Here is a 21,927-nt window from a genome sequence, read left to right on the forward strand (position 1 = left end):
AATAACTTAAATAGGGCACAGTTCATGCCTTGAATGTTAATTCATATTAAGTAATGAGTATAAACAAAACAAATGTCATCTTGATTTTTAGTAGAGCTAGAGATCTGTTGCATTCTGAAACCAGTATACACAAGTATATTCTATAATGTAGCATTGTGAATGTATAATACTAGGTGAAGGTGGAGCTTAAATGAATTTTCTAGTTGCTCAACTGTAATTGTTTTGGTGGTTGGGTTTTTTTGGGGGCTTGTAGTATTTTTTGGTTTTGTAAGTTTTGGGTGTTTTTTTGGTCCTGCCCCCCCCCCCCCCTTTTATTCTATGGGGAATTTTGTCGGAGGAAAACCAAATGCTGTCATTTTTCTAATGGATTGGGAAATCATGTATTCAGATAGCCCCTGGATATGTAAAAATTGAACTCTCCAGTGCTTTCTGACTCATTTGTTTCCACTAATTCCTACTTATGGCCTCCATGTTAATCCTTTGAGATAGAGAGCTTTCTTTTTATCCCCAAGTAATGACAGGCATAGTCAGGTTCTTAATAAAGCTCCTTACTTCAAGGGAAATGTGATAAAGCCACCTTGAAGAAATAAATATAAATCTTGAACAAGATAATGAAGAACTCTGGCTTCCTCAGTGTCAGAACTTTATAGCATGACTCAGGTGTGGGCAGGGGAATTTTCCTGAAACCTTCAGGGACCTTTATTGTTTGTTCTTTGATAGTCAGTATGTATCTCGGTATACGTGCACAAACAGAAATCTCAGTTCCTAGCAAAATTGTTTCCCCTGATGCCCTTTAAAGGGTCACAACTTTACTGCTTTGTCTGCAAACAGAAGGAAATGCTGTTCCTTAAAAAGAAGCTGCTTTGCTCTTGTGATCACGCGGATGTTCCTGCTGAGGTAACTCAAGAGCATCAGGGTCACCCTTTGAACCTTCATCCACTGCAGCTGAATCCTCAACTCGCATTTCTTTCTAATACTGATTTCTGTGCTGTGTCATGGGTGTCATACTTTCTTTTTTCTTTCCTGTTTTGGCTATTTCCTTGGGGCACAGTTCCTGTCTCTCCTCGTGTACACTCAAGTTCAGACTCCCTTATAAAGGAGAAAGAGAATTTGAAAGGCAAAACCTAGCTGATATCTTGTGTTTGTGTTAATTCCTCTCTACTTGTTCGGATTACAGTCCCTCTTACATTACAGTGAAAATCCTTGGAAGATACCTGGCTTATGGACTGAGAACTTTCTGGACAATTTTGCACTCTTGTGCAGTGCTTCTATTGCTCACCTTCGTGTGCTTTTCCACACTACATATTTACTTTAGGAACTCAGAATTTAGGACCCCGCTCAGATTGCGATATCAGAGTAACGACAGTACTTTTCTCAGTACTTTCTGGAAGACCTTTTAAGCTCTTAAGTATTTGTGGTGTTTTATTCCCTCAAGACTTAAAGTAACAGTCTGTTTTGCGTTCTTGTACATGCTCAACACTGAGAGATTTAACTTGTTCTTCCGGTAGAGAATTTCTTGAAAGAGTGTGTGTGGGGGAAGTTACGCTACTTAAGAAGTTGTGGTGAAAGCCTTTGAAGAGGTGGTAGGTAAGGAACATTAAAATCTGGCTGGGAGAAGTCTTTTGCTCTTGTAAACATCAACAGCAACTTCACAGGCTACTTTGGATACCATCCCCAGGGACGGCGGGCAGGAGGAGAGCTCCGAGGAGGAGATCGGGGCAGCGGCCAGCACTGCTGCTGTCGGTGGATCCCACGGCTGGGAGCTGGGAAGGGAAGGGGATGCTCAGTCAGGCTGTGGTCCCATCCAGAGAAAGTGTTCACGTGAGCTGCTGCCTTCCAGCTGAGAGGTCGAGGTGCTGTAGGAGGCTGGCTAGACCAAAGCCTAGGCCTTAAGTTCAAGTCTCAGCACACTTTAAATCTAGCCTTGCTTATTTATCAGGCTGACCTCTTGCAAGGTCTACTTTTCCCTTCTTTCTCCCTTGGGTTTCTTACGAACTTTATGGTACTGAAGTCCATTTGACTCAAAATTCTTCAATTTGTTTATGACAACCATCACAGGACTTTGAAAATGCTTGTTGGCTGCACTGCTCCTGAGTGGGTGGTTTCCAACAGGACTTCATATGCTTGCTGTAAGAGCCTCTGGAAAGCTAATGCTGCTGCAGGCAGTGATATGGCCATAGGGTCGTTGAACCGCTGTAAATAAGGCAAAATATAAAGATGAAAAGAAAAATGGGAATTAGTTTTTGGTTGCTTGGCTTTAAGAAATTTCCCTAATTTTGTGCCTTTGTGGTTGATTTGGTGGCTCTTGCAATTCTTCTGATTGCAAATTATTTGATAGTTCTGCCACTCTTCCCTGCTACCTTTATTTTTTTGAAAGGGTGAAATTGTTTAATTCTTGGATTCAGGGCTTACTGTTTAATTTAGCTAACCGTGTAAAAAGGTACACGGTTGTAGTGGGACCAGATGGGTCCAGAGAAAGAAACAACTGGTCATAAGAAGGGGGTGGCTGTTTTCATGCAATAAGGTTTTCACTGTAATGTCTGATACTGTTTTGCCTGACACCTTGGGGACAGGTAGGATATTTGTTTAAATACTTTGTGTAGTTTTGGGGGGTTTCCACATCTAGGGTTGTTCCAGCCCTTGAGTGCCAGAAGTGGTCTGTACAAGGAAACTGCGCTGCAAAAATAAATTATGCATTTTTTCTGCATGTAGATCGTGCTGTGTGGGTGAGCGAGAGAGACTATCCATAATTCCTCTGACATAATTAATCCCTTATGCAAGGTAAATTCTTCTTACTGTTTCTTTCCCCTTTTCAACAATATATTAGTTGTAGAAGTAGTCAGTTTGTAGTTAGAGTGTAAAAATGTCATGGTTTGTATTATGCTGAGCAAGATTACATTAGCATACAAATTCCATAAAACAAGTAATAGTATTGTTCTAGTACTCGGTTGCTGTAGCAAACGATTTTGGGGGCTGGATTTCATGTCTTGGGCATCTGAAGTGGGAGAACGGGGGAGGATATGTGTTCCATTGTGGTTTCCAGACCGTGGTATAATCAGGATTTGGATAAAAACGAAGTAGGTCATGGCACAAACTTCTACTGAAAAATTGGAGACTTTTTAAAAACTCGCTTGCAGCGCAGCTGAAAGCACCACTTGGAACATGAGATTGGAGGAAAAAGTATAAAAGCACCGACCTTCTCCCTCCCCTACACCCCAATCTCCCTTGCCCTTACCCCATGTACCAAACCAAGGGTATATCTATTCTTTTTTTCCCCCTTTTTTTTTTTTCCTACCTTCCAGATCATTGGTTAAAGAATTTCTCTTGCTGGAGGAAAAGAAATCGGAGGTTATACAAAATTGCACAGAAGTAATTCTCTGTAAACCTTGCCTAATGCTTTTCTGAATGACCTTCATTGAACTTTTGACCTCTGCAATGTCATATGACACTTTCCTACACAGTGAATAATTGGCAATAAGTATTTAAACTGCATGCATGATTTTTTGATGGGAATTCCTCATTTTCTGCATTACGGGAGAGTAAATAGTTGTTTCTGGGTTACGCTCTCAGTATTAGGCCTGAATTTATAGACATCTACTTAGACCCTTTTTCAGTCATTCACCAGTCTGAGAGATCCCGCAGTTTTTCCTGATGCAAAAGTTTTGCATGCTTCTGAGCATCCTCACCAGCTTCCTTTAGACCTCGTTATAGGGTACTCTGCGCCTTTTCAGATCTATTTCTCTGGCAGTTACCAGAGTTTCACCAAGTGTTAAAGCTGTGGTGAGCTTTGGATTTCATGTTCTAGCTTGATCTCTTCCAGTTGTGTTCTGCTGATAACAATGAACACTGTGTTCTCTCTTCTGGCCACCGTGGAGTAGTGTCCTGAAGTTTGTCAAAGGACCTATTACAGTGATTTTAAGTTCTATTTTTAGTTCTATCTGTAGTTCTTTGAAGTTCTGTTCCCGACTGGAGATAGCCTCTAAGTTACTTTCACCGTGTGCGTGTTCATGTGCAGATGTGTTTTCCCAATATATGCCGACTCGTATTTTTCAGCGTGAATTTCTTCTGCCTTTCCTATTCCACAGTCATTTACAAGAATTTCATGATGCTGTAATTCGTGGTGGTCAGTAGCTTTGTGCAGAAAATTAATGTAACCAGATCACTTCCAGATTTTCTATAAATGGAGGCTCTGTGCAAAGAGACTGTACGAAAAGAGTTGATAAATGATGATGATTCTTAAATGTTCAGAAGAGCGTAGCTGGCTCTTTTTTTTTATCTTTTTTTTTTTCTCTGTTCATTCACGCTTCTGTAGTGACCTGACTGATGGCTGGTTCAAATCTAGTGTGTTTTATCTTTTTCTCGATCAAGTTTTAGGGAGTAAAGTGAATGTGTTACAGCAAATTCTACACGTAGCAGGTATTTGGGGAAAGTTGCAGTTCTCAGTAGGAAAGGAACACACTGTTTGTCTGTCTTCTGCCTCGTTTCCCGTAGTCACTTTGCAACTACTGAAGAACATTGGTTGCTTCCCAGAATTTGAAGAAGAGTCAGTTTTGCCTTCCAAGAAACGAATGTGAAGGAGACCGTCAAGGCTTAGCTGGAAGTGCTGGTAGATACTTGCTGAATGACAAGGAGGAAGAAATGTTTTGTTATTAACTGTTGGTTATTGAGTGATGGTCAGGGCAACTTTAAAAGATAAATTACTCTTAAAATGTAGTTGGGGTTCTCTATATTGTGTGTGTGTTTAATACTCCAAAAATGTGTGAGTGTTTGTGGTGGATGCATATCAATACAGGCTATATATGGCAGCATTAAAGGCAAGTCTTTTCCTGTAAAGCCAATGTACCTGAGAACTGTGGGCATGTAGCATAGAACTAAATCGCTCAAAATCCTTCAAAACCTAGGAAGAAGTGAATTACTCACTTTGATCCAGATTTCTGAACTGGATGTACTTGAAAGTGTATACTGAATTTATAGGAGTAATAAGTTCTAGAATTTGAAACAGTAGAACTTTTTTTTTGTTTATAAATGGTTAAATAGGTGGAATGGGCCATCTGTGGATGCAAGCAGGGTAGTTGTTAATGTGATGGAAATAAACTAGTATGCAATTTAATAAAAACCCCGAACTTTTTTGGCTTTCTGCAACTGTGAATGCTGTGTCACACTTGCTCGCTTGCTTGTCTTTACAGATTCCCTGCCCTGAAATTGAGCAAGTGGTGAGCCGAGCTGTTCTCTGGCACTGTTGCACTCTTAAGGAAAAGCAGAAGGAAAAAACTGAAACATTTTTACCTTCACTGCTCCATCCAAACTTGTGAAATTGGCTTAAAATCCCTTAAACTCTTTTACTCAGTTGATGATAATGTAGCTTCCAGCACACTAACTTTTTGTTGTGTTTAAACCTTTGCCAGGACGGGAGCAGTTTCATGGCCTCGGGTCTATGTACTGCAGAGGAGCAGCTGCTGTGATCCTCACGTATGATGTGAACAGCCTCCAAAGCCTGACAGAGCTGGAAGAAAGATTCTTGGCACTGACGGACAGTGCGAGTGCTGACTGCATTTTTGCTATTGTTGGAAATAAAGTTGACCTCTCCGATGACTCTGCTTTACCACCGGATGAAAGTAGACCTGAGAAGTCTGTTGCTAGCTGTGGCTCGAAGGTGCGAAAGCAGGTCTGTGCAGAGGATGCGATTGCGCTCTATAAAAAGATACTGAAATACAAAATGCTAGATGAGAAGGATGTTCCAGCAGCTGAGAAAATGTGCTTTGAGACCAGTGCAAAAACAGGATACAAGGTGGACTACCTCTTTGAAACTGTGTTTGAGATGGTAGTCCCAATAATTGTACGGCAGAAAGCTGAGGGGCCACCGCAAACTGTAGACATTACCGACTACAAGCCAGCAAAAAGGACGAAGTCTGGTTGTTGTGCCTGAACCACTTGCATGACATAAGAAAAGGGGGGGGAATTGTCCGCTCCAGCAAACTGAGGAGTAACAAGTGTTTGCAGTTCACCAGAAAGGAAAAGTCAAGGAATAAATAGATTAAAATGGTGTATGTGAAAAAAGCAAATCTTCTGACCATTAAAGGTTTCTGGGAAGCTCTGTGTATGAAAATGGGAATGTGAGTAAAAATTATGGAGGAAGACTAGCCAGTTTCCATGGGCTCTGAAGACAAATGGTGTGTTAGTACAGTTGGTAGCGACAATCAGTTGAACAGTTTTGAAGGAGTCTGGTTTTTAATGACTCGTCATTTCATGTTGCATGTAAATGATCTGTTTGTGTACTCTCGATGGCTTTCACGTGATTATCCTCTTTCCCCTTGCCATTCTAACTTTGGAAGATTGAACACACGGTGCTTTTTTATTCTTAAGGAAAAAAAAAGAAAATCCAGGAATAATTTATATTTGTAGCTAATAAATCAATTACAATCTCTTTACGTCAGATATGACTGTAAGATTCAGAAGCTGAACTATTAAAATCACTGTGGATACACACTATTCATTTGGAGACTTTATTAGTGTGAATTCTCCTTCCATAGTGGGCTTTCATGTATTAACAGGCAGCATCACAGCTCTTGCTTCTCTAATTGCAAGTTGTAGGAGGAAGTTTTTTTTCTTTCATTTTTCTCTTGTAATTCTTTTTAATGTGGATAGCACAGTTTTTTTTGGGAGAAGGAAGCCGTTTTCTAATTTGCCTGCATTTTGTAGAGACCTCTTTATGGTGCCTATAGGACACCACAGTGTTGAATACCTGTGTTCCGTCTCCCTTCCAACTCCTCCTTAGTTGTGCCCAGGCAAAGCTGCAGCTTTGATTTTTAGCAGCTATGCATGACATTACCATCTACCTGGAGGGAAGCGAGGACTGGCATTTTCTGATGTGAAACTGGCTAATGCAGGAGGAAGGGAAGAGAAACTGCCTTTTGTGGAGTAGAAAGGCGCATGAAGGAGCACTAATGAGGTACGTGGTTTCTCTCCTGGCTGCAATAAAAAGGAGGGACTAATGCTCAGTACTGCTCCTAGAGTTTCCCAGCTCTCTCGACTACAAAGAACGCGTGCAGTGACCCAGGAGCTCACACTGAGACGCTGTAACTAGAGTGAAGAACTGCTAGTTTAAAACAAAACAACTCCCCCTCCCCCCAAAAAAAACCTTCCAAAAACTAAAAAAACCCACCCCCAAAGATGCAGCTCGCATCAGTTTCCAGTTCTGCAAGTTGTTGTGTGGGGACTCCTTCATCTTCCTATGGTGCTTCTGGCATAATTTTCTAAAACTAAAGGGTTGGTTGTTCTTATGCTTTGTCGTTGCCTTTCTCTGTCCCACCCAAATTGTAGTTGTTTAGTGCATAGAGAGACAATTCCTAAATGAATAACGAATTAAATTATCACTAAGTATATTAAACTTTTTTGTCAAAAGCATGTCCTCTTTAGCAACTTGCTGCGGAGTAGTAGCTTTATTTTCTGCTTTCAAGTTTATGCACAGTACACGTGCAGTGGAGAAGAATGGCTCGAGAGAAAAACCTCTGTACATTTAATCATAGAATCATAGAATAGTTTGGGTTGGAAGGGACCTCCAAAGGTCATTTAGTCCAACCCCCCTGCCGTGGGCAGGGACAGCTTCAACTAGATCAGGTTGCTCAGAGCCCCGTCCAACCTGACCTTGAATGTTTCCAGGGATGGGGCATCCACCACCTCTCTGGGCAACCTCTGCCAGTGTTTCACCACCCTCAGCGTAAAACAAACAAACAAACAAAAAAACAACAACAGACAACAACAAAACAAACAAACCCCCCCCCCCCCCCCCCAATCCAATTCCTTATATCTAGTCGGCATCTACCCTCTTTTAGTTTAAAACCATTACCCCTTGTCCTATTGCTACAGGCCCTACTGAGGGTTGTCATCTTTTGGATTATCTAGGGGTTTGCAGTTTAACACCTGCTAATCTGTCAAGAGACTTAACTGCACCTGCCCTGCGGTATTTAAAACTGTGTACAGTTAAAAACCTTCTAGCTATTAACAAAATTCCAAGGCCAGTATCTAGTCTTCCCTCAGGACTGGGAAGAGACAAACAGGCTACAACCTCAGTCTTATTCGTGACCAAAGCAATCTGCCAACACATCTGAGAGGTCTGCCGCTGGCTTTGCTGTGTCTGTTGACAACTGAACCTGCAGCACGCGCTGGTTGCAAGGTCAGGCTTTTGGGAGACGTACACCTAGAAGGTACAGAATAGGAAAAATAGTTGTAAATTTAACATCTAACACTTCTTAAGGTATAAATATTTGCAATACGCTTGCACCAGCATTTGGTTCATATGAGATCTTAAGGAATTCTTACGGTCTTCCCAAAAGCTCCAACTTGTGTGTTTTCACTGAAAGAGATGACACAGGAACCAGTCTTGCGTGCTGCGCTTTTGCCCTTAGGGCTACGCTTGTCTGGCATGATGTTCGTGCCTTTTTAGTGTCGCTGGCTATTGTTCCTTGAAAAATGTCTGGGTTATGATGGATTGTCACTCGGCCAGCCTGTGAGAGATCATGGGGTTGCACAGCAGAACCTGGGAGGCTGTGTAATACGTGGGAGCTATTGATAAGAGGTCAGGAGGAGATCTGGATTGCTCAATGTGCATGCCAGCTCCATTTCCTTACTACTTTCTGAAGCCAGATTGTGCCTTCAAGCAAAACTTGAAGGTTTATGGAGTTTGATGTAGGATTTTTTTTTTATACTTATTTTGCTAGTAATTTACTAGTAATTTAAACTCTGCTGTACCTGAGCTCCATTTTTACAGCCCAGTGTTGTAAAAACACTCCATCTGCTGCAGCGGTGCCTATGCACGTCTGCAAGCCGTCTTTCATGCCTGCAAGCATTATTAGAGAGCACAGTTCAACCCTCAGCACTGAAATTGCACCGATTTTTTTTTTTTCTGTTTAGTGGTGCTGTGTGTGTTTTTCTTGGTGGTTTTTGTTGTTTTTTTTTTTAAACAGCATAGAGGAGCAATACAATATGGCCTGCTCTTGTGCTTATTAAGTGTCCTAACATGAATTCGTTTATTTCCCTGTTGCTTCTGCAGGTGCATCCTGATATCCCAGCATTGCTAAAGGCATTTTTTTGCCCCCCCGCCCCCTTTTACTGGAACAATTCAGCTTGGCTTCTTGACAGGGAGGAGCAGTGAAGCTGCAGGGTAGGGACTGGCAGCGCAGGAACTGCACTGATGCACGCTTTTCTAACTCTTGTTGTCTTAATAGCCTCACAACCTAGCAGCCGATGTACTTTTAGCATAGCAGCTGTAGGCTGGGCCACTAGTCAAGCTGGGCCAGCGCTGGGACCTGCGTTCAACAGCGGCAGTGCCATGCACCTGTTTGATGCCAGCTGCTCTGCACCCCACCGGCTGTAGCAAGAGTTTTCCTCCATCGCTGCAGTGTTGCTTTTCCCATTAATAACCTCGGTGCGCAGCCTGGAGCTGTGCCAGTCATGGCTGTGCTGCTGGAGCCAGGTGGAACCCCTCCCCGCCAGGACTAGGGATGGCAGGTGAAAGCGGGGACCCAGGTGCTCTGCCTGCCCTGCCTGGGAGGGGAACCTGGTTTCACAAGTATTTATTCCCCCCCCCCCTTATGTTTGTCTGGATTATGTGAAGTGTTTGAACAGTGAAATAAGAGAATGTTATTTTTGGCCATGCTGGGTGAATGTGAGCTATGGGCCTGCTTGTGTCTGAGGTGATGGCCAGGCTAGGCTGTGATGAGAGGGGGGGAGGCAGGGATGGAGGGACGGTGGGGCGAGTGGGGGAGGATCTGTGCCGGGCTGGTTGGGAAGGTCCCATCCTGCTTCCTGCCCCTTGCAGGTGCTGATGGTTCAAGACCGAGGTTGCTATTGGCCCCTGACAACCTCAACAAGGCTTTGAGTCTCGTGGGGGCCGCGAAAGGAGGCTGAAACCCCCGGGTGCCCGTGGGGCAGGCAGAGCTGCTGAGCCACCTGCTTCAGCTTAGTTATGCCCTTGCCCATGTCGTGATGGGAAGCACCACTGCCTGTTTTTACTTCTCCGCTCCTGGGTCGTGGGGCGCAGTGATGTTACTTGTTCCCCTCGTCCAGCACGTCTTGCACCGACGTGTGCCTAGTCCCTAACGGCTGTGAGGCCAGGCTCCCGCTCACCCTCGGTGGGCGCGGGTGGCCATCCCTGGGGATGCTGCTGGTCCCTGCCCGGTTATGGGGGCTGCTTCTGACTGCACTGGGGTGCCATCAGCACATCAGCAATGACCCCCCAGCCTCTCTTCTGGCAGTGATCTGATACCTTCTGTTGTGGGGTCATATTTACTGCTTGCCGTTTGCTAATTTTCTATTTCTGGCAGCCGTGGACAAGCCCAGTCATGTAGGGTGTGAATGAACTCGGCTGATCAGGTCGATACACTCCAAGGAAATAATTGGTGTCAACCGATGTCGCTATGTTGACTTCACTATATCTGTGCTGATATACTGATGCACTATTACCTGCAGAAGGGGAATATAATCTCATTTACCTTCTCCAGGCTCAGCAGCATGTCATACTTCAGCGTGTTTTCAAACAGGAGAGTGTAGGAAGCAAACAGCACGCTTTGGAGCAAAAGATTTTACTTGGTCAATGCCAGGCAAAACACTTCTTGTTTTTTGCATCCTAGGCTGGAGCACTATAGTTCAGTAAAAAGATTGTTTTGTTTTGCTGTAGCTGAGTTGTTCCTGTGTAAAAATGTTTCAAATACAACAAGGCAGAGAGGAAACAATCTGAGATGTTCCTGGAGCATGTGAAGACAACTTCCTGACACAGCTGGTAGGTGAGCCTACCAGGGGAGGTGCCTCGCTCCACCTGCTGTTTACAAACAGAGAAGGACGGGTAGGAGATGTGGTGGTCGGAGGCCGTCTTGGGCTTAGCGACCATGAAATGATAGAATTCTTGATTCTTGGTGAAGTGGGGGGGGGGGGGGGGCAGCAAAACTGCAACCATGGACTTCCGGAGGGCAGACTTTGGCCTGTTCAGGACGCTGGTTGAGAGAGTCCCGTGGGAGACGGTCCTGAAGGGCAAAGGGGTCCAGGAAGGTTGGACGTTCTTCAAGAAGTAAGTCTTAAAGGCGCAGGAGCAGGCTGTCCCCATACGCCATAAGAAGAACGGGTGGGGAAGACGACCGGCCTGGCTGAACGGGGAGCTCTTGCTGGGACTCAGGAAAAAAAGGAGAGTTTACCGCTTGTGGAAGAAGGGGCAGGCGACTCAAGAAGAGTACAGGGATCTCGTTAGGTCGTGCAGAGAGGAAATGAGAAAGGCAAAAGCCCAGCTAGAACACAATCTGGCCGCTGTCGTTAGAGACAACAAAAAATGTTTTTACAAATACATTAATGACAAGAAGAGAGCCAAGGAGAATCTCCATCCTTTATTGGATGCGGGGGGGAACATTGTCACCGATGACTGGAGGCTTGCCAATGTGACGCCCATCTACAAGAAGGGCCGGAAGGAGGATCCGGGGAACTACAGGCCTGTCAGCCTGACCTCGGTGCTGGGGAAGATTATGGAGCGGTTCATCTTGAGGGCGCTCACAAGGCATGAGTGGGACAACCAGGGGATCAGGCCCAGCCAGGATGGGTTCATGAGAGGCAGGTCCTGCTTGACCAACCTGATCTCCTTCTATGACCAGGGGACCCGCCTAGTGGAGGAGGGAAAGGCTGTGGATGTGGTCTGCCTGGACTTCAGTAAGGCCTTTGACACTGTCTCCTATAGCATTCTCCTGGAGAAACTGGCTGCTTGTGGCTTGGACGGGTGTACTTTTTGCTGGGTCAAAAACTGGCTGGACGGCCGGGCCCAGAGAGTTGTGGTGAATGGAGTTCAATCCAGTTGGTGGCCGGTCACGAGCGGTGTTCCCCAGGGCTCAGTTTTGGGGCCGGTCTTGCTCAGTATCTTTATCAATGATCTGGATGAGGGGATCGAGTGCTCCCTCAGTAAGTTTGCAGACGACACCAAGTTGGGCGGGAGTGTTGATCTGCTCGAGGGTAGGAAGGCTCTGCAGAGGGACCTGGACAGGCTGGATCGATGGGCCGAGGCCAATTGCATGAGGTTCAACAAGGCCAAGTGCCGGGTCCTGCACTTCGGCCACAACAACCCCATGCAGCGCTACAGGCTTGGGGAAGAGTGGCTGGAAAGCTGCCTGTCGGAAAAGGACCTGGGGGTGCTGGTTGACAGCCGGCTGAACATGAGCCGGCAGTGTGCCCAGGCGGCCAAGAAGGCCAATGGCATCCTGGCCTGTATCAGAAATCGTGTGGCCAGCAGGAGTAGGGAGGTGATCGTGCCCCTGTACTCGGCACTGGTGAGGCCGCACCTCAAATACTGTGTTCAGTTTTGGGCCCCTCACTACAAGAAGGACGTCGAGGTGCTGGAGCGTGTCCAGAGAAGGGCAACGAGGCTGGTGAGGGGTCTGGAGAACAAGTCTTCTGAGGAGGGGCTTGAGGGAACTGGGGTTGTTTAGCCTGGAGAAGAGGAGGCTGAGGGGAGACCTCATCGCTCTCTACAACTACCTGAAAGGAGGTTGTAGTGAGGTGGGTGTCGGTCTCTTCTCCCAAGTAACAAGCGATAGGGCCAGAGGAAATGGCCTCAAGTTGCGGCAGGGGAGGTTTAGATTGGACATGAGGAAAAATTTCTTTACTGAAAGAGTGGTTAAACATTGGAAGAGGCTGCCCAGGGAAGTGGTTGAGTCCTCATCCCTGGAGGTATTTAAAATACGTGTAGATGCGGCGCTTAGGGACATGGTTTAGTGGGCATGGTGGTGTTGGGTTGATGGTTGGACTCAATGATCTTAGAGGTCTTTTCCAACCTTAATGACTGTGAACTTCTTGGAAGTGGATTCTGGGATCACAGAATTGTGGAATCGTTTGGGTTGGAAGGGACCTTCAAAGATCATCTAGAGCAACTCCCCTGCCATGGGCAGGGACATCTTTCATACATCAGGCTCCTCAAAGCCGCGTCCAGCCTGACCTTGAACACTTTCCGGTGATGGGGCATCCACAACTTCTCTTGGCAACCTGTTCCAGTGTCTCACCACCCTCATCGTAACAGATGTCCTCCTTCTGTCCAATCTGAATCTACCCTCTTTCAGTTTAAAACTGTTGCCCCTTGTCCTATCACTACAGGCCTTGGTAAAAAGTCTGTCCCCATCTTTTTTATAAGCACCCTTTATATATTGAAAAGCCGCAATAAGGTCTCCCCGCAGCCTTCTCTTCTCCAGGCTGAACAACCTCACCTCTCTCAGCCTTTCCTCATAGGAGAGGAGGTAAGAGGCAGTTTGAGTAAGTCAGTTCCCCTCCATGCGGTGCTCCGGGTTAGCTCACAAGGTGAAATCCCCTGGCTGCTGCAAGTATTCCATGTGTTTGCATGCGTGAGCTCCCTCCCCTTCTCGAACAGTGATTACCGATTAGGCTTTGGAGAAACACGGGTATAAGTACACAGACCTGAAGCACATGATGTACACAAAGCACAAAAGTTCAAGTCTGCTTGGCACCTTGTGGGTTTTTGTCATTGGTTTGTTTTTTCCTGTACCATGCCTGTGCATTCAACTCGATGCTGTGCTGATACCGCACTGAACAAACTTGTTCAGAACAACTTAATGTGAGTCAGAGAAAATTAAGAGGCAAAGCAACTGTCAGAGGAAGACCTACCTGCTAAAGTTTTACACGCAAAAAAAAAATTAGCTGCATAGGAAGATTAGGCAATGTATTAGCTATGAAAATCCAAATAGTTTGCTGTTGTTGTTGGCATAATTGGTTTTTACAGATTTGTATAACCTCCACTTGAATTCTCTTAAAACACTGGATGTCCTGCATTACCAGAGTTACCATGCTGTAAAAATCACAAGTGATAACTGTGTGATCATCCCACAACCACTGATGTCTAGCAACACCTGGAAGAGGTAAATTGCTGATTCTTGGGTGTTTGTTACTGCCATGTGTAATTTAAAAGAATTGGCAAAATGTGGAATAGATTTGGCTCACGTTGACTGCAATGTTTTCAATTCAAAGTATTTTATTTAGCTGAAACAAATACTAGTGTGATTGTTTGGGGGCTGCCTTTCAGAGCTATGGCATGGCCAGAAAGCTCGTTTCAAGCTCAGGTAATTTCTCTGTTTATGGATGTATCTAATTACATGTATAATTTAGGTTAGACGGTGTGCTAGCTAAGAACTTCAACTGAATTTATACTTTATATTTTTTGCAGAGGTAACACTTGTCAAGTTTGGTTAATGTTGGTTTCCTGAGCATTGTAGAGCATGAATAATATGTTGCTTTAATCTGCAACATCACAATTTATTGGCTTAAATCATTCTTCCCAACAACAGATGAAATACTATTTCAGTAGTTCACCTTAAACGAGCAATTTTAGAAACACAGCTTTCCTCTTGGATCTTTTTAAGTGCCATGAAAGAAACAAGTGTATTCCTGGTTGAAGAGTTTGAATTTCAGTGGAAGGAGGTTTCTGGTAGTGTTTTTCTAATTCCTTAGGTGCAAACAAAGTAACTCAACAGAGCAGTCCATATGCATTGTATAGAAAAACACCATTTACAAAATTGAAATCATCAACAAATAGAGGTGTAGAAAAAACCAGGTTTTATTTATGATACAGTGAGGATGGAATGTAATTACAAAAGCCAAGAAGCACCTGAAGCAGGAGTGAGGTGAACTGTTGAAAAATCAATTGTCATTGCTATAAAAGTCTCTTTGATTTCAGTTTTAAGCATTCAGGTATATAATCAGACTAAGTGAATAGGAAATTTGCAGCTGATCCTTCCCCCCCCCCCCCCCCCCTTGCAGTAGTGACAGACAACTTTGGGCTAAATTGCTTCTTTCTACAGAAGGAAAGAGCTAGCCATTCTGGCCATTTATCAAGCCTGGCATGCAATGACTTGGTTCTCTGTGGGAAAAGATGGTGCCAAATAAATGCCTTGCTTCTTTCCCCTTTGCTTTTGCAAGGGTGGATGTGTGCAAGCTGGGATGGTGGTTGTCCCATTGCCACGTGTCCCCAGCTGCCGGGACAGCATACTTTCAGACAGACAACTGGAAGTTCTGCCTTTGAAGGACACGTGGCATTGAGCAATACGCTCTCGGGCAAAACCTACCCTATGCGCAATAGCCGCTCCAACAGTACGTGGTTAAAATCTGTTTGTGATGAGTGGCTTGGTTTCAGAGGGGAAAAGCTGCAATGCAAAAACCACTCGGTGCCGCTGCTGTGTGGGCAGTGTGGCACAGATGAATGTCCACAGCACAGTGGAGCAAGAGGCCTTTGTAATGATCCTTTGGCCTGGGGTATGTCTAGAAAAAAAATCATCAAGCTTGTAGAATAAAATGCTGATCTTCCTCTTTTGATTAGGAGACTATATGATGAAGAGTTGCATTTTGTGGTCACTATGTTTGGGAGGCCTGTGGGCTTCTCTGCTATTGCCAGTGGTGAAGTGCTAAAGCACGGTGAGGCTTCAAAAAAACAAATACAATAACAAGATAATTGGTTTGGGCGTGTTTGAAATGCCCAAGCATAAAATACTAAAATCAAAGTTAGGTTTCCATGCTGGGCATAAGCACTTTCCAGAGCACATTTTCAGTATTTTGCAAGGGTTTAGCACTTTGATCACCCTGTGTTAATTTACAGAACTGCAGCTGTTAGCATTCACTGTTGTGACAAATACAGTAAATAGAAAAGATACCCACTACATTTACCTTAAGAGAATATATGTGTCTGACCAAGGTAACCATTTATTATTGAAGTTTTTTTGGTGTTTCAAAGCTGCGAGTATTTGTATCATTTGGCAAATGACGTAATGTTAGACTAGCAAAAAATGTATATATACGGTATAGTAGGAGAACACAGCACTAGATCCGTGTGTTAGACTTAATCTGTGTTACACTTAATTTGCTTTTACAGACACTTTTAAAAATTAAGTTTCCATTCAGCTTTTGAGGTAATAAGTTAAAAAAGCACCAAGATGATTTATTCAAATGTCTAACCATCATGGAAGGTTTCACTGTATAAGAACTACACAATAAGCAGGTTCCTTACACTGTGAAAGACTTCTATAAATTTTTCATACAGACTTGACATCTGCTGATATGGCTTCGGATGAGTCCTGCCTTGAGTGTATCTGCCGAGGGCTTGCTTTGGAAGGGCTGGTCGATGGTAGTGAGCCAGAAGCTGTATTTATTTGCAAAGTAGTGACAGGTTCCACGCGCGCCGTTGCATTCGATGAAAGGAGTCGCTCTGAAATCTTCCAGGCAGCTCCCAGGAGAAACCAGTGACTGTCCTCCACCTTCATCACCAGCAGCAGTGTGCTAAACGAGACAAGGAGGGCAGCGTTCAGAGTACAACCTTGGGCAACGCTGTCAAAAACTTACACGTGGGAAAAGAGAAAAAACACTACAATTGCTCCTAATTCTTATTTCCAGAGCAGAGTTGGCTAATCCTGCAACTATGTAAGGCTTAAGGGTTTGGCTATACAAAGGCGCTAGCTCATATGTTGATGCCACTGTAAAATCTTCTGACAAACATCTTTTCTATAGTTAAGATTTTCACTGTTGGAAGTCTTAGAATTGGAGAATCATTTAGGTGGGAAGGGCCCACTGGAGGTCACTTCAGCCAGTCCCCTGCGCAAAGCAGGGCCGACTCCAAAGTTGCCCTCAGTCGCTCCAGGGCACTGTTGAGTTGTTAATACCTCCAAGGATGGAGCTTCCACAACCTCTCTGGGCAACCTGTTCCTCCGTTTGATTACCCTCACTGAGAAGAACTTTCCACCACGTATTTAACTTGAATTTCCCTAGTTGTAAAGTCTGTCTTACTCTGCATCGCTCATGAGGAGCACTGTGGAAACAAAATTAGCTTCTATACAAATAACTAGTTCCCTCTACGGCCTATTTTTTGACAGCAAATTACACCAAAATCATGCATCTTTACACCACTCAACTGTTACCTTTGACACACACTGTGGTAATGGACTGAATTTTACTTTTCTTCTATCAAAGGCATTGCTAACGAAACAGGCATTTCCTCTGTCCCTTTAAGAGCCATACAGCTGCATTTTTAAGTGAAGCTGTTTAATTTTCTGTTAAAAATGGAAGGAATTTGCAAAATAAAAGAAAGCAGCTGGAAAATAAAGTTGCTAAATAGTTTTGTAAATGTATGTTTGCCTGCCTGTGTTTTAATAAACACCGTACTATAAAAGTGCAAGCTGTAACTGGCTTGGTTTATGCTGCGAGAGGCCCACTGTGTTCGGATAAATGAGTAACAGAAGTGACCACCTTTTAACAGAGTAAAGGACTCTGATCTCTGGCTGGTGTTACATGTTGCTGAGGTTTACATAGTTGGTTTTGTAAAAAAAAAAAAAAAAAAAAACACCCAAAACAACAACTCCCTCCCCCCAAAACCCCCCACCCAAACCCCAAAGCTGCAGCCTACCAGCTGTCTTACAAATCTGCAAGATTCGCTAAGCTATGAAGTTCAGGAGCAAAACCATTCTAGCATCCCTCTACAAGAACAAAGTTGTTAAGAAGCAGCATAAACTATTATAACTTGAGGCCTTTGCAGTTGGAGCTGGAAAGCAGTTAGCAAAAACTGCACATGCTATTTGCGCCCTGGCTTGGGAGCAGTCCCGCTTGACAACCTCAGGACGAGCACTGGCATTCCTACGCTCAGTGTACGAGCTCCAGCTCTATGCCTGTGATGTCCCTTCCTGTATTGGCCACGGCCTTTTATCCTTCTGCAACACTTACGCTGCTCTACCTCTATAGGATGCATGACAGTGGAGTGCCCTTGCTACGTACGTGACTTCTACGGCTGTTTGGGCAGGAGTCCACGATGACTCCCCTCATGATTGTACCTTACTCAGGGGAAGGAGGTGACAAATTTAACCCAAGGAAGTAAACCAGTATGTACTCTGAGATAACCACAAGTGTGCTGTACTTCTTCCATAGCTGCCCGAGAAGCAAAAATGCGTACACCAAACACTTCATTTGCTCCGAACGCTAGCTGGGAAAATGTGAACTCTTCTCACTCTGTGTTCCTTGGTGCTGGCAGACTTTGTCCTGGCAAAAGGTTCTTGCTAAGGTGACAACTTTGCTCTTAACAATGCTCAGTGTTTACACAGGGCTTTGCAAACATTTAATTAATCCTTGGAATTCTTCTGAAGTAACCATGAGATTGGTATCAGGGCTTTTTACAGAAGCAAAAGAAAGGTCAAACATAGGGCTGGTCAAAAATTTGACCTGCCCTCTCAAAACGTTTTTTTTTCTTCCCTGTAACTAAATGAAAAATATCAGATTTCCCTTTATTTTCTGAAAAATTTAAGTTTTTGGCTTTTGACAAACAAATGGTTTGCGGGTAAGATTGACTATTGTTCTCCTATGACGTTTTCTGCCAGAGAAATCTTATTTTTTTCCCAACCCTGTTTACTTCAGCATTCAGTCCAGTCTTTGATGAGTTTACAACATGGGCATACTGTTTCAGGTTTTGGCTCTCGTGTACATCAAGCAAGTCAGAGAAATTAGCATCTGTCGGATCATTCACTAACACATTCTAGCTGCTCTTTACCATGTGAAGCCCTCCAGTGCTTACATGATCCCTCTGTACAGTCTTGCAAGAAAAGCAGGTCAGGCCCTTCAGGAGGTCTTCCACTGCGCACCTAACACTAAGGTTTTCTGTAACATCCCATTTCCTAATTATAAGATCACAAGATCTAAGAGATCCTATAAGCCACGGGATATACAGCTCAGCTCTTGTTGCCATTAGAGATACAACACTGAAGTTTAATTTTAAAAAAAACAGGAGGCTGTCTCTCTTTCCAGATTAGGTGAAAGACACTGGCTTCTAAATCTTCGACCAAACATCAGTGATTTTAAGTTTCCAAAAGAAGGGGAAAAGTTTGGTTGGTTTTTTTTTTTTCTTTCTCTAGATCAGCTTCTTAATAGTGAGGTACATAAGTCACTCCCAATCTTTAGCTGTGAAAATGCTTTGTAGGCTACTGTCGCACCTCAGTGCAATTTTATTTGCTAATCCACAGCCGTCCCTGTGTTCTGCTCCAAAGCACTATTTTATACATAAAGTAAGGACTCCAGACGCTAGTCTGACAAGAGGCAATTTTCTCTGCAATTCACAGTAATTTTGTTTCTTCTCTTCTGCTTCCTAGAAACTAGTTTTGTAGTTCCCTGGTTCCCCAGTATGATGCATGGTTTTGGTGTTGCTGGATCTAAAACAGAGCAACCCTCCTAGTATCTAAGACTCAAACTTAAAACCCAGCACCCCACAAAACATGACACCGGAGAACAAATACCATAAGGAAGGAATATCCGATCCACAAACTGCGCCAGCCTTCAGGGCAGTGAGGAATAGAAGCTTCTTGGCTATGGACAGCAATTGCCACAGCCGGGGCCTCACAAACTGAGCAGCGACTGATATATGGCCTAATGTCTTCTTCTGCCACAGGCATCATTGGAAGAGGTGCTGTAGTTGAGAGCCAGTAGGATTTATCATTTCGATTTGCATAATAACAAATATCCCCAGGGTTACAGTAGAGGAATGGCATAGTACTAAAACGAGCCAAACATGAGCCGGCCAGCCCTGTTAAAAAAGAAGAAAAAAAAAAAAAAAAAGAAATGATGGCAATCATTCTCGCAGAAGACAGTGCACGTTTTCAGTTTCCTGCTCCTTCCCAAGCATGTGTCAGTAGAACCCTGAGGCCCAGAATGTTTCACTGGCTTTACAGGTCCCCTTGAACACCACTAATGACTTGCAGGAGCTCTCTCAGGGGCACTCTATGCAGACGTAGTTTTTATCTTCTCATTTAGGTGTTTCCTAAGCCCGTTTGCTGAAGTCCCAGCTTCCTCTAAGTTCTATTTTTTTTTTTTGTTCTTTTCAGCCAGAGAGATGGAACTGAGGCTGCTGCCAGCAATACCTGCACATACCTAGATCCTGGTTGTGTGCCTTCTCTTGTCCTTCAAAGTACAGTAGGCTGTATCCACTCCAGAGTTTGTTCATGCCAACTGGGCACATTGGCTCTTGATCGGACTGGCTGTGCTTCACCAGCAGGTAGCCCATGCTAACGCTGCGACCCGGCATGCCTGGCAGCCCAGGGCTACCGGGGCGGCCTGGCTGACCTTAGAAGAGGAGGGGAAAAGAAATAATACAACTTAGTTTGTGCTTCCACAAATGCTCTCATGCTAGCTGATGTTCCAGCTAAGCTGCTGACGAACAAAGCTTAATTGCAAGATGCCTCTTCTTACGGTAAGTTATTGTTAAAAGAGTTGTAGTTCTAGGATTATAGCAGTTGTTTTTGAAGTAGATTGGTGCTAGATCAGGCTCCCTGGTTTCTAAGATGATGTATTTCACTATCAGAGCCAGGGAAAGTCACATAGAAAGTTCTGATGAATTTGAGCATACTTTGTACAACACAGATGAGCATATTTTTCCTTTAAAACGTTTTCTTAGTCCAAGATTAACCAATGGTTTTTGGAATTGCTTGCATTTGCTTCATACGGTTAAAACTATGCTCTGCAAATACCTTTTTCTCTGTGTACTTAGCTAATTAAGATAGTAATCGTTCTGCTCTTTGATTGGATAAGGACACAGGTATTTCTTTTACAAATAAGTTCCCTTAAACATCATCTATCCAAATATCACCTACCCAACCATTACTTTCCATGAATGTAACTGTTAGTAAAACACTAAGCTGAAACACTTAAGAGAAAACCAATACAAAAATACACTCAGATCAAAACAAACTCACTCACATGAGTGGACTGACATCTACAACTATCAAAACTTACTCCAAAAATACTGCTTTAAGATAACTCTGTTGCAAGTTAGTTAGTTGTCCCTTGTGAAGAAGCTGTGAAGACAGAAAATTTCTCTCCCCTCCTCCCCATCCAGTGATGTAAGTAACTACAGAACAGTTTATGGCAGTGAAACAGGAAAGAGGGAAGAAGTGCTGTGCGACATCTCTTACCTTCAAATCCCACTGGACCCTGAAACCCTGTTGCTCCTTGTTCACCTCTGGAGCCGGGAGGAGCTGGAATGCCACCCCTGCCCTGGAATCCTGGCTCTCCAGGTGAGCCTCTGAAACCTTGCACCAACAACGGTTATAAGCACAGTGACTGCAGCGATATCAACATGCTACCCACTTTGTTAACATGTGCTCTGCTTGCGTATGTTTGGTCCTATCTGGCAGGTTTACCGATTTACACTAAAGGCAAGATCCTATGGTTCTTGCTCAGGCAAAGAGCACTGACTTCATTAGAAAAGGTTGCTGGGATCAAGACTACATGAGCCCCACAACCCTAATCTTCCACTCTTGCTACCACCATGCATCTCTGATGAGGCTAGTAGCAAGAGATGCGCTGCATCGGGTCCACGCATCACTAACGCTACATTCCCTGGGTTGATAGCACACCCACAAGGATGTGCACATTTCCACTAAAGTCGTTCAGTCTTGATTTAAGTGAGATCCATATCTGATGTTGCTTTGGCTATGTGAGTGTTGTCGAAGTTTTCTCCTGTTTTGCTTATGTTCTGAATGGGAGGAGGAGGAGGAAAGCCAAGCCCTAGCTTTGAAAGACTGAAATTTGACTCTCCTTTCCGACTTAGAGAATTTAAAGTAGAAGAGAGCCAAAGCAGTGCTCTGGTGGCCTCACTCTGCTAAGGGGAACCGAGCTTTCACTCTGAGTGTGCGATTCCTACCTGGATCGCCTGGTGGACCCTGAGGTCCCATATCTCCTGGGCTTCCTTGAGGTCCTATATTTCCACGGAGACCCGGTGAACCTTGCTCAGCAACCAGCCTTGGAGGAAGAGGCGGCAGCCCAGGAGAGCCTGGAGGGCCCTGAAAGCCTGTGATTAGAAGCAAGATGAGATAGTTTGATTAACCCCCCCGTGTATTTTCCTTAGCATGCTTTCACCCACAGATATGTTGCTGT

At 44.2% G+C, this 21,927-nt stretch overlaps 2 protein-coding genes across 4 annotated transcripts in view; one reads left to right on the forward strand and one right to left on the reverse strand.

Moving 5' to 3' along the window:
* RAB20 (RAB20, member RAS oncogene family) overlaps positions 1 to 6,489 on the forward strand; it is a 28,380-nt gene extending 21,891 nt beyond the window's left edge. For both annotated transcript variants that reach the window (XM_076361110.1, XM_076361115.1), the window contains one exon: positions 5,406 to 6,489. In XM_076361110.1, the coding sequence (XP_076217225.1) occupies positions 5,406 to 5,926 (521 nt within the window). In that variant the 3' untranslated portion in view covers positions 5,927 to 6,489. The remainder of the gene's footprint in view (positions 1 to 5,405) is intronic.
* An 8,284-nt stretch (positions 6,490 to 14,773) lies between these two features.
* COL4A2 (collagen type IV alpha 2 chain) overlaps positions 14,774 to 21,927 on the reverse strand; it is a 154,394-nt gene continuing 147,240 nt past the window's right edge. For both annotated transcript variants that reach the window (XM_076361099.1, XM_076361091.1), the window contains exons 44-48: positions 21,695 to 21,841; positions 20,964 to 21,080; positions 19,924 to 20,115; positions 19,293 to 19,579; positions 14,774 to 16,302 (exon numbers count right to left, since the gene is read on the reverse strand). In XM_076361099.1, the coding sequence (XP_076217214.1) occupies positions 16,048 to 16,302; positions 19,293 to 19,579; positions 19,924 to 20,115; positions 20,964 to 21,080; positions 21,695 to 21,841 (998 nt within the window). In that variant the 3' untranslated portion in view covers positions 14,774 to 16,047. The remainder of the gene's footprint in view (positions 16,303 to 19,292; positions 19,580 to 19,923; positions 20,116 to 20,963; positions 21,081 to 21,694; positions 21,842 to 21,927) is intronic.

Source organism: Aptenodytes patagonicus, chromosome 1 (assembly GCF_965638725.1).
Source record: "Aptenodytes patagonicus chromosome 1, bAptPat1.pri.cur, whole genome shotgun sequence".
In the NCBI taxonomy this organism is placed as follows: domain Eukaryota; kingdom Metazoa; phylum Chordata; class Aves; order Sphenisciformes; family Spheniscidae; genus Aptenodytes; species Aptenodytes patagonicus.